The 13,010-nt window shown below is 43.0% G+C and overlaps 2 protein-coding genes across 4 annotated transcripts in view; one reads left to right on the plus strand and one right to left on the minus strand.

The window, feature by feature from the left end:
- Positions 1-13,010, minus strand: part of LOC109852293 — a 201,522-nt gene that overhangs the window by 170,319 nt on the left and 18,193 nt on the right. The gene's annotated exons all lie outside the window — the stretch shown is intronic.
- Positions 140-1,843, plus strand: LOC109852295 (protein G12-like). Its single transcript, XM_020423335.1, has 2 exons — positions 140-248; positions 721-1,843. The coding sequence occupies exon 2, from the start codon at positions 721-723 to the stop codon at positions 1,408-1,410; it is 690 nt and encodes a 229-aa protein (XP_020278924.1). The 5' UTR covers positions 140-248; the 3' UTR covers positions 1,411-1,843.

The following is a 13,010-nucleotide window of genomic DNA, read 5'->3' on the forward strand; positions in this document are numbered from 1 at the left end:
TCAACGCTCATTAGATATCTGAGATATCTCAGAGTAACAAAAACACGATGACATTTATTGCATAATCTTTACATGATTTTAAAAGTGTTTTTGTCTTTCAAATCAGGCACTCATAGATAATACATAATCTTATCATCATATAGATCGAATAAATATGTGCTCATTTCGTGTATATAAACCCAAGTCAGAGATTCCAAAGCATCAGTTTTTTCGGAATCACAAGTTGAAGTAACAACAATTCTCCGAAGGTACGTAACAGATCTTGTAATTTAATTAAATAATTCAAACATTAATTCTCTATATAAACATAAAAATTTGACAAAAAAACTTTTTTTGGCATTCTCACTGTTTGTTAAGCAAATTGTTATAATTTATATATAAATACATATGGTATCAAAAAAATATTCATTTTGAATAATCTGAACACGTTTTCTCTCCCCTCGAATAATTAACATATAAAATTATATTTCAAATATATAAAAATACCGCAAAATAATTTGATTACGAGAAATATTTGCGTAATGTTAACAATTAATGAGTTGCGTGAAATCAAATTAGTTAATGTTTAACCAATGTTTAACAAATAGAATTTTTATAATTTTGATCAAGGTTTACTTACTGCTTGCTATTTTATATGTTATATTGCAAAATAATGACTGCAAGATATAATTAAAATGGAAAGTGATGTTTTTATAATCCGGCAAAATTGAACTTTCGCAGATGAAACTTGCACTAGTAGCAGTGTTGGCTTTCGTAGCTGTGGCTTCTGCCAAGATCGAAATCCCCAATTTCGGCAGGGGTAAGCTCTACAAAGACATCCAGGAATTCTTGGATCTTTTGCCGCAGGACGAGATATTCGCGATCACCCTCGAATACTATAGCAGCGACAAAGAATTCAAAGCCATGGTCAAATATCTCAAATCCAAAGACTTCAAAAAGCTGGTGAAAGACGTCGAGGCTTTGCCTGAGATCGAGGAACTGATGGACTATATTCACGATGCCGGCATCGATATTTACGCGATAGTGAACTCTATGAACGATTGGCTCGGTCTGCCACGTCTCACTCCGCCTAAGGACTTCGTCAAAACACACATTACCGGTGGAATCCGCGGATATGTCGACGACATCATGGATATTCTCCCAATGGATGAACTCGATGAACTCTACGAGCATAAGCTGGAGACAAGTAAAGAATTCAAAAAATTCATCAAACAACTGGAGTCCGAAAACTTCCAAAATATTGTCAACGAAGTCTACGACCACCCGAAATTCCAGGACCTTTTGGATCATGCTGACAACGCCGGCATCGACCTTGAACTCATCAAGGACTTACTCAAGGAACTCTGGGGTATCCATGTTCCTTCCCGCCTTCATCACCGCCCCAACCCCCGCTTCTTCATCACCGTGTAAAGATTAGAGATCGAAATTTTTATCCATTGTTAAATTCGTCGATATTACGAACTTCAACAAGACACATTCTCTTGTAAACACTACCGATTATTCAGTTATGTACTTCACTTGTGCAAAATAGTAAAAGTTTCTGCTTCAACTTGTGCTCATATTCTTTAACTTACTACTGGAATTTCTGATCTTACAAACAATTTTGAAAAATCTCGTTTTAAATATTAATTGATTCGATTTCACACAACTGATATGACGCGCGGATACTTACGAACATTTGATTCACATCTGTGGATGTTGAGAAAATTCTTTTAATACTAAAGAAAGATTTCTAAAACACACCAGCGTCAATGTCAATACTATAGTATACGTACGTTAGTAAACATTTCTTTTAATTTAAGTCTTTGTAGTAATAGAAAATATATACAATTGCAGCAATTTATCCAGATTTGTTGTAATTGGAGTTTTCCTTGAATTTTCCTTCTTGAAAGAAACAACTATCACACAAATAGCTTGACCATTCATACTGTGTGACGCATTTTTTCCACATTGCTGTGGCTGGAGCCCACTGTGTTCCCTACCCGGTCAGGCCGAGCCGAGATAAGCGAGATTATGCTGGCTCGGTTGTCGACTGGCCGACCTGCCAAACTCGTTTTCGCGCGTTTGCGACGGCAACTTAACGCCGTGAATGGAAGTGAGATTGGGACGAGTCCTCTCCTCTCCTTGCGTAATTATTTCGCTCTTATCGTAATATCGACACGCGGGAGAGAAAAAGAAAGAGAGAAAGAAAGAGATTCCGTCTATTTCGCAGAACAGTAAATTGCAACAGGCGCACAAATTTCTCTGGGCGCACATTGACATTTATAAAAAAAAATAAAAAATTTCAAAAAGGATTACATGATCACGACCTAAAAACTCTCTTGAAAAACGTTCCTCGTTCAGCTTTCTACTTCGGGACAAAAAAAATCCGAGATCGACTCTTCGAGAAGAAGCGTCTTGCGCGTTACAAGCGCGTGTACGAGAGGTGACGAGATAAAGAAGAAAAGAGAGAGATTTCCGAGTTTAAATGTTTCACCAAGATACCACGGGATTGCGGATTTTTGCGAGGAGAGGACAAGAGGGGGTAGCTACCAACGAGGCATGGCTTTTAATTAATGGCGCCTGGAAGTATAGTGGCGTCGCGGGGCCGATTTACGAGCCGGCGCGCGCTGGCGTGTCGTGTGGCTAGGATTTATAGTAGCGCGCCGGTGTTTCCCGCTAATATTTAACCGTGTTGAAAGAGGTTAGCGAGATGCCGCGGGAGGTACATACTCTCCTGCGAATCGTGCGTGTACTCGAACGGCGAGAACGACGATCGACTTTCTCGTGCGAGCGATCGCGGATGGAAGCAACGAGAACTGCTGCGGTTTCGAAGGATGCGCGCGTTTGTGCGCGCTGAATGAAATACACATTCGTCAAAATTGACGAAACGGTGTCGCGTGGGTGAGGAAACGCGTGTGTGAAAAGATCGCCGCGAAATACACTTCACACGGATTCGCTAATTATGTGTATTTGTGATTGAGTATTGAAATTGAGTCCAAACAAACCTTGATCTTTTTCAAGTGTTAATATATGTTAATTATTTCGCATATAGTTGTGTTACTTTCTTGGCAATTCGTTTCGAAGTGAAAATATAGGTAAAGGGACAGCAGAAAAGTCATACGTTGGTTTTTCCAAGTTTGTTTTTTTTTCTTTTTTTATTTCGTTTTTTCATTTCAACATCCATTATTTTTGTTAACGAAATAAAACCCAATGGCAGCTCTAGAAAGAACAGTAGTTTTGTTAGTTCGGCCAGCATGCACGAGAGATTATGTATGTTAATTTTATTCATAATCGATACGTTAGTCATTTGCATTAACTCCGTAACTTACCTACGACGGGCAAATATTTATAATCCAGTAATAGCTTCGCGTGGCACTTCCAAGCTACAGGGACTTGTAAGCTTCTCGTGACGCCAGTATATAAAACACTTGGAAACTTCAATGTATTATAAACTCGCGAGCGCGCGCGGAGCGATGTCCCATTCACGCGTAAATTCAATTGACACTTGTCACGACTGTCCACGATGTCCAACAGACCAGTATATATTACTATATATGAGCGCAAAGAGACGACGTGAACGACTTCAGAGAGTTCACACGCCGTTTGATTTATAGCGAGCACAGAGATAAAACGGCGGTGACGCCGATTAACTCGGTCGCGGGAAGACTTATTTAATCGTTTTTTTAACAACGACGGGGAAAACTCGGAATAGAGACGCAAAAGAAGCTCTGATCCCGATCTCGCGCACGCGATAATGTTTCGACTCTATTGTTCACTACCTAGCGAGAATTTGGGAAGGCACGTGATCGCAATAGACTCTGACCTATGATAAAAAAAATTGTTTCGTCTCTCGCGATGCTGATTCCCTTTCATTCACCGTCTCGTAAAAAAAAGCTTTTGCGTGACGAAAGGTTCGCACTGGACACTGTCTCGTCGACGCACGCATATAAAAACGGGAAAAAGAAATTTTCGCAGAATACAAAATGTGAATACGTGATTAGTTAAACGAAACGCACGCTATTCGTTGACACCTCACGCACGATCGCGTGACATCGCGACACACCCCTTTCGAGCTTCCCTCTTGAGGATTTCCCCTAGACGCATCAGCGGCGCATGCCTGCGACTATCGCACGAGCAGGAGACGCATCCCCGAGTCCGTCATATGTGCACCATCGTCTCTCACGAGGAGTTCATCGTCGCACTTGTAGCACTGAAGGAGAACCTACGATTTCACGAAAATCGCGATCGTACAAGTGTCTCTCTCTCTCTCTCTCTGCAACTCAGGAAAAGAGCGATGGTTAAACAAAAAATTGAAAATCCGTCTGATAAAAAGCCACGTGCGGCTTGATGGAGAAACGACACGCACTGTGCAAGAGCAGAATCGAAGCGTACCGCGGCCACGACGGCAATGCCCCCGCATCGGAGGCTTAAGCGCCGCCGACGCGGTCGGAAACCCCGGCTGTGGCGCCCCACCACGGGGAACCACCGGCTGCTCGGCCCCCACCGCCGTCTCTTTCGGTGACATACCAACACCGGTTTCCTTGGCGTCGACGTGCACCTAGTCGAGCAGTGATGGTTTCTTTAGAATTTCTCCATAACACCCCAAGAGTTCTTCTATGGAAAAATATTACGGCAAATAGTCGACCCGAAATAAAAAAAAGTTATCGGCATTATTAGACTTGTAAAATCGTGAGAATTGTTCTAAAAACACATTTGACCACTCAATTTTAAGTTAAATCGCTCGAACTCTTTTTTCAAACAAATAGGAAGATTTTTCTTTCTCATCTTATACGAGTGGAAGTGTACTTCGCAGTTGATAGAACGTAAAAAAATGTATTTTGAATATTGTTTGACGAGCAGAGAGTCCGTCGATTTCCGTGGGAACATCGGCGACGACGAGGGAAGTAGATAAAAGCGCGACATCTGACACTGGAATAATTATCGAACGACAGTATACTGTATTTCTCCTCCGTGTTTGCCGATACCCTCTTCCGTATTGGCCAACGCAATGTCCGCGACGAAACTTGAAACTTTCCACTTGAATGGAGATATACCATATTTATGCGCCGAGGATTAATCATCGAGTAGCAATCAGCATTAATCCAACCATGTAATAAATTTGGGGGAATTTTTCAACGCGCTTTGTGTGGATTACCAGTTTATTTTTCGGCGACATAATTTATCAGTTCATACACGTACGATAAGAAACTCTCTTTTCAAGATTCACTGCGCGGGACATTGAGATAAAACGGTTCCTGAATAGCAAGGGAGTCTATCACCCTCCATTTATAGAAACCGGAAATGCGACAGCGAGCATCAGAAAAGACGGTTGATGTTCGCGCATTATCGATAATGGAGAGCGACGGAGACGACCGTGAAAAATGGCCTCGGCCGCGTCTAGAAGGGTAAGTAACCTCTGTTCACCCCGTCGCTGGGACGGCAGACGGTCGCCCAGCCTAACCTCGTTCTTCCGCTACATAACGGATGCCGGAGGCTTTGAGAAGCCCGAGGCTGCGCTGGAGCTCGGGCAGGCCGGAACAATTTTCCATTATTCCGGTCTGAGGTAGATTACCCCAGCTCCCGTGCGTGGTAAAGATGAGAGAGAAACAATGAAGCCCAGTATTCCGATATATATCGCGCGCAAACATTACGTAGGTGTAAGCACTTGGCGCAATACAAAAAACCTCGAAATATTGATCGAGAACTATTGGTAAATAAAATATACGTAACCCGATACTTGCAAAATAAAAGCGGAGAATAAATAGTTACAAAAAAAAATCTATAACGAAATAAAACGTCAACAGCATGCTGTGAGTCGCGTGTATATTGGAAAACAACAGGTGCACATATCAGTTTTTTAAAATAAGATAAACCTTCTCCGGAAGTCAGTTATCACATAACGAAGTAAAATAATTTAGATGTAAAAACTCAAAAAATAAATAAATCCATAAACAGTTGAATAGACTCTAATAAAGGATCGGGTGCCGGATTCACATGGGTGAGGGACACTCTGCTGAAAAATTGACTAATTTGTTATAAACTGAAAACAAAAGGCAAAATATAAAATTTTATTGTCGTGTTAAATTCCCATTGTAAACACGCTGTCCTAATTTTATATCTCTAACGGCGACACGTTGACGGCCTTTTTATGATGCGCCAAACAATGCGGAGTAAGCCCAAATAGGTGAATAGACGAAAGTAAAGCTCGGTGCAACTTTGTACTAGGCAGTGCCTGGCCTGACCTACCCGTCTCCGCGGCACGAACATGGAAAAATATGTAAATATCGTCTCTCATCCATTATCCAACACAAAGGGAGAACGATGAAAAAGAAAGAGAGAGAGAGAGAGAGAGAAGGAAAAAGAAAAGAAAAGAGAAAGAGAGGGGAGAGTAGGAAAAGAGCTTAAGACCGGAAGGTGCGACGACCCGGCCGTGTGCGCCGCAGTTGTTGTTTTAGCAACGCCGTCGTAGTATCGATTGCTACGGAGCCGTGAACTTCGAACAATTGCTAAACGGCTCTGCCACTTCTTCATGTCCGCGACGTGACTTTACGGGCGATACCTTCTCGTTAGAACATGAGCCAGCTCACGCCTAACCCCTTCGTAAATAAAGGCAAACGCCCGTAAAGTTACGTCTTCTTCCGCGCTGGGAAAATTGATGATTCAGGTCGTCAATAGTCGCGTCATAAGGACGCGAACCGGAGGTACTCCTGAACTAATAAATTCTTGCCTGACAAACCTATCAGACGCAGAGATAACATATTTCACGCGAGAATCTTGAAAGAAACTTTATCAAAACTAAATTTTATCAATTGGTTTCTCATTTCAATGTCATGTTTCCGTTGCAAAGGTAGTCACAAAGAAACACGATCGATTTACTCGCACTTATAAAATCAATTGCAGCCTTACGATACGCAAAGAGAGATCATTAAAACTAATAGTCGCTTGCCTGTGCAAGCAGGAGAGAAGAAGAAGATAGGGCAAAGAAGATAGAAGACACACGAGTAAACAAGTACGCGTAGTCGAACCACCGTCTTATCGGGTTTGTCAAAACACGACTTCGTCGTCGTTATCGAGTCTCAGAGGGGAAATCGGTTTTCCGATCGAGCAGAAGCACGTCTCGTTTCGAGCACGCGTTCTCACGTGTGTCTGCGGTGAAAACGCAGAGGACGCGTTTCGCCCACGCGTCAGTAAATTGCATTTATTTATCTCGTTTTAACGTGCGCTCGAATTGCCAGAAAATCACACCCCAGTTGAGATATTATAATTGCCGTAACGACGTGATACGCAATTAATCCATCGCGCGTCAACGCTCGCTCGCGCTCATCGGTGCATATAATAATAACGCGTATCGACGCGAGAGCGAGTGGATGCGCGCAGAACTGTGTGTCGTGCGGTGCGCCACGGCCAGATGATTAATGGCGCCGCCTATCAGTGCGTGAACGCGGCAAAACGAAGACAAATAGCCGAGCCGGGCGCTTTAAACGCGCTCACCGGCTGATCCGTTTCCATCAAAAACGCGCGCCAAGACATTTCGTGCTACTCCCGCAACCGCGACGCGAGATTCCCGCCTGCAAAGTGTACATCGCCCTTTAATTGATTGCAGAAATAAACAATTTTTTCGGAACAATTAGAATTACGTTTCAATTAAACCTGTGTCAAAGAAACAGACAACAGAAATGAGATTTTTAATTAAAGAAATCGCTAGAGAAAGTTTGAAAAAACAAATACACTAGGCTTAGGTTTGTATCATTCTCCAGGCGCGCTTTAGATTTGCGACGTATCAGGTATCGAAAGGCGCGACACGGCCGGAAAGAAGTAATTCTCAAGATGCGCGCGAAGTAGTGCCACATCTCGTGCACGCGAGCGCGTGCACCTTTCCCGCACGCGTAAAACTTAATTTTAGTGGAGACCGATTTATGGAGAGAAATACATATTACTGATAGCACACATAACGTGAGAAAGAGAGAGTTGCCGCGCTAATGGCGCACTGTCTACGTCTGCTTTATCGTATTTTACAATTGCCGCACTAATGGACCGTATTATAGACGCCGGGACGAACACGTAATTTGACATGCTGCGAGTTATCGGCGATCTTCAGAGAGATATTATTTATTATCGACGCACGATACGATTCGAGATGTGATGCATTTTCTATGCGGAAATTTTTTAATGCCATATAATACACATTTGTGCTACATATCACCCGATCATTTCTAAGTGCAGTTGCAATAGGCATTGTTTACTTATGTTTATTAGTAAAAAAAAAACAAAATGTTATTTAAAACTTCGATCGTTTGTTAGTAGCGATCCCGACGAAAGAACTAGCGCGAAAAACTCGCTAGAGAATTGTATAAAAAGCAATACGCCCCCGCCTATAAGCTTGCTTCGCGCTCCCGAAAGTGCTCATTGCGGAACTTTCGCGAGTGCGAAAGCCCACGGAAACTTCGAACTTTCGCGAGTGCGAGGCGAGGCAAAGCGCACCTTTCTATCTCACCCTTAGGCGACAGCGGGGGGTGAGAGCGGGAGAAGAGGTTCTGACTGACGACGGCGGACTTTTAATTACTCTGGCGCAAGTCCTAGGGCACGTGGAAGCGAAAGATAAGCTTCATCGCTGAAATAAAACGAGCGAACACAGAAAGAGAGAGAGAGAGCTCCGGTCGTAAGTTATGCCGCAAATTATGCAATTAAAAGTCCCGCGGACGTGAGCTTCGCTTTTTTTTTTTACACGCGCACGCCCCGTCTTTCGTAAACTCTCTTCTCGTTGTGTGACTACAATTCGCGACGGTTACCACCGAAAACTCGTTTTTGTGTTTTTGTTTTGACAATTTCGCAACGATCGTCGCGGTTAATTTACGCTCACCCAAATTACCTCAGGTAGCTTACGCATTCGATGCGTCCACGCAATCACGAAAAGCAATTCGTCAGTACCTCAGAACGAGAGAGATTGTTACACGGCTAAGGGTGAAAGTCCCGCAGAAAACAGCATTTCGCTCAAGATGATTACAGAAGCGTTGAAACACACCAGCGCTAAACACCCAGCCACTTCCGCATGCGGCGGGCATATTTATGGCGAATTCTCGAATCGCCTCATGAAATATGAGTCTCAATACGGCGTGTATACGCACATACACACACAGCTCTGTATACACTCTAATAATTCCGCATAATTTATACCAAGATGCTGACATTAGAAATATATCGTGCGAGAGCATAGACGCGAATTAAATTGTGCACCGTTCGCGCGCGCAAGATCGTTCTGTGAACTATTACCGACTCGGTCAGCAAACAATGGCCGTTCATAGTCCGCCGCACCTGAGAGTAAAAGTTACTTCTTGTCTTTCTGAATGTTTGCTTTTCCGATTATGACACGTCGCCGCACGTGTGCGTAACCTTGATTTATTTAACCGATTGAGCGTGTACAGCAAATCAAGTCGTGTCACTCGCGCGACAACAAGCGCACTTTAAGAAATCGGCTTGAAAACAAATTTATACATTTTGAAAAATTTGCAAACGCACGTGTGAGTATTTTTACTCCGGCGAATCTCGAAATAAATCTATCTACATCCACCTACACAGAATACCGACGCGAAGAATACACCGCGGATGTGAATGTCGAATGTCTTGCTCGGCGGTGTGCAGTTGGTGTTGTACGACGCGAGCTGCAACCGGAACGAGTTGAATAAAAGGCCCCGCCAATCGATACGTAAATAGGTTAATCGCGCTGTCGTTCGTCCTCCGTGTGCACGCAGTCTCCGGTCTGACTGCGGTGTGTGTTTGTTAAGCGATTGCACAAACGGGGCCTATTCAGGTTGCCGGTTCAGAGGAAATCGCACGGTCGATAGAATAGAACCTAAACGCGCCGACGACCCCGACCCATTACGGAACGACAGTGGCATGCACACGCACCTTTCGCGTCTCACGCGATGTGCGCGCGAGAAGATGCATTCGCGGCCTTTGTAAAAGCCGCTCTCGGTCTAATGACACAGTTGGCAACGCGACAGAATAGGGTGACGATAGATAAGGAGAGAGTCTTCTCTTGCAAGAGAAGACATTGGCTGAGGCGGACTGAATAGTCCTCTCTTCCTCCTATCGATCGTTTGTTCGATAATACTCGACATTAGACGTATGTTTTATTAACAATCCTAAACAACGATACAAAAACACAATTCAACTTAGAACAATTGTAGAGTGTACGAAATGCGATTAATTTCACACAATAATTTACGGTGACAAGAATACTGCAAATATTGTCTACTTATACAGAGAATTAACAATTATTTAAGAAATATATTTCTTTTTATACACATATTTATCATTCTAAAATAGTTAAAAGGAGTAGTGAAAATATTTTTTTACTTATTTAACAACGCAACAAGTTACTTATACTTCATTTTTCTTAAATTAAGTGTTTCTTTAAAAAAGAGAGAATTATTTTTTGATAAAAATTACAACCCTCGTAAGGGTTACCAAAAATTGCCGTAGCCGATGGTATTTCACATCGTCATGGCGGGGTATTGGTAAAAGTTTTCAACTAGCAATAATCGCACCTCGGTAAAACCTCATAGGTTACGATATCGCCGCTGCGCAAAGCTGATGAAACTCCGTCACGTCGGGCTATATGAAGCTTGTTTAGTAAATTCTGATCACGAGAAACTTTCTATTGACTCTCGCCATCTAACGAGTTTCATGCGAAGCTACTACATGCCGTCTATTAATTCCATCTTCTCTTGTTTCATTATCTTTCATCGTGCAACAAAGTTAAACAAATCAATAATTAGGATTTTAAATAATTTAATTTTTAGGGCATGAAAAAATCAAAATTTTCATTTTATAAGACGACATATTCAATGACTGGCATTTTAAGTCCAATAATTGGCACTTAAAAACTCTATCAATTCTTTTTCAAAAGTGTTAACTAAAGCACTCTAATAACGTTGTCATAAAAAATCCAAATTAATTCTATAATGATATCAAATGCAAAGTAACCATAGACAAAAATGAGGAAAAACCACTAGTGTCAATTATTGGTATTATAAGGATTCGATTATCCTACCTAAATCTGTTTTATATGTCAAACCAAAAAATTAAGAATATATAAATTATGTAAATGTGTTCGAATAAAATAAAATTTTTTCAATAAAACTTCCATATTGAAACTTTATCCGTCACATGCGCGCCGTCAATAGATCGTAGCAACGAATGAATAATAATAATATAGATTCGGGACACAGATTGATTCGAGTTGCGTGCAGCGAGTCGCGCTCGCGCTCGAGCGCACGCGTCGCTTGGCGCAAAAAATCGATACTAATTTTCATAAATCAAATCGTGCTACGAATGAAATTCAATGTACAGCGTGTTTCGCTTTTCGAGCAATTTGTCTTCCGGCGAGGAAGCCGGTCGCGGCGAGGAAACGCACGGGAAAAGCGTGACTCCGGCGCGACTTCGGCGGGACTTCGCGCGAGAGCAGGCGAAAATCCGCAGCGCGTGAAAATCATCCGAGGCGATCGTGTAGCGGCGGTCTGTATAGCTGTATGTTACACTTTCTCCACCGTCAGCCATAGATTCCACACGCCTACAACTGGGTCATTATTTCTCCAATTACAACTTTCGTTGCGCGTCGGGCCTCATGAGAGCACAGTCACGCGACGTCACATAAATTCTCGATCGATTAGCCCCGTATTGCGCAACAACACACGGAGCAACTAGGTGGGCTAAAATATTCCCATATGCAGGAAGTGCGGATAACGAGAAAAAAGTAAGGAGGTATATAATGCAGGGAAAAAAAATAATTGTTTCGTTTGAGCAAGAGTGTGTGTGTGTGTGCACCGCATGATTGTACATGTATTGTGTCTCGCGGTTACGATAGAATGTATACTATATCTATTCCGCCGCTGTCGGGGACGCGAGCATTAATGGGAAATCCGACAAGCCGTCGATAAACTGATTTTCGCACGATAAGACGTAATCACGTACGCGGCGTACAGATAATCTCGCTTGCTCGCGCGTGCTGCAACCACGTCGTTGCGCGCTCGCGTCATTACGCGGTGTCGTTTGTGCATACGCGAGATAAATCCGAGGTACTCAATCTCCTTGACAATCAATCAGAACTACTGCTACGCTTTCACTACGTGTCGACTGCTGTGCTTAGTTTATTTATCAATAAAATTTGCATTCGCACCACCGTATTCATATTTCTTTTTTTATTCCGAGATTCGATTTTCCTCTGGCAATTTCCGTTAAGAAACTTCCTTTTTCAAGGACGAACTTATATTAATAGTAAATTAATTGTTTTCGTTTGTCCTTAGACGAGATCAATGACTAAATTTCCAAGTTCGATCGACGACGATCTCGAACATCGTTCAATCTAACGCGCGTGTATAAGTTTCTCCCGTTTTACGAGACCGTCCAATGTTCTTCGTCCGCGCTTGTAAAACGTAGGCGTGTTTTAGAGAAGCAAAGAAGACGCGTTCGGTGTCGCAAACGTGTCACGAAATAGCTGTCGCTCTCGCCGAGATTACCCTGCTCGTAACCGGAGACAATGATAAGTAGGATTCCAGAATCGGGGATCGGAGAATATGTGTGTACGTGCGTAAAGCGCGCGGAGGATGTTTGACTCGAGCAAATAGATTTTACGAGAACCCGGGCCGGGTACGTAACAATTACCTGCGAGCGAAGAGCCTCGTTTCTTCGTGGCACATTTTCGCTCGACGACGATAAAGTGTGAACGGCTGGCAAGAAAAACGAAGGAGGCACTCAGAAAAGAGACGACATGAAATGTAAATAGTCGCGGGGCGCTCGCGCGTGGGCGCCCGAGCCCCGTAGATAACGATAGTAGTGCAGGTGCGCGCGCGCGTTTCTCCGCGCGAGGAGAGGAATCCTAAACGACAGCTTTTATATTTCGCGAGAAAACCACCTGCAAGAAAACCACGTGTGTTCTATCACACGACACATCGATGTACTCTTGGTCGCGCATCGCGACGCCGATAAGAGACCGAGAAAATAGAGAATCTAGGACCCATATAATCCGC

The sequence above is a fragment of the Pseudomyrmex gracilis genome, unplaced genomic scaffold (genome assembly GCF_002006095.1).
Source record: "Pseudomyrmex gracilis isolate BER0280 unplaced genomic scaffold, ASM200609v1 scaffold_27, whole genome shotgun sequence".
In the NCBI taxonomy this organism is placed as follows: domain Eukaryota; kingdom Metazoa; phylum Arthropoda; class Insecta; order Hymenoptera; family Formicidae; genus Pseudomyrmex; species Pseudomyrmex gracilis.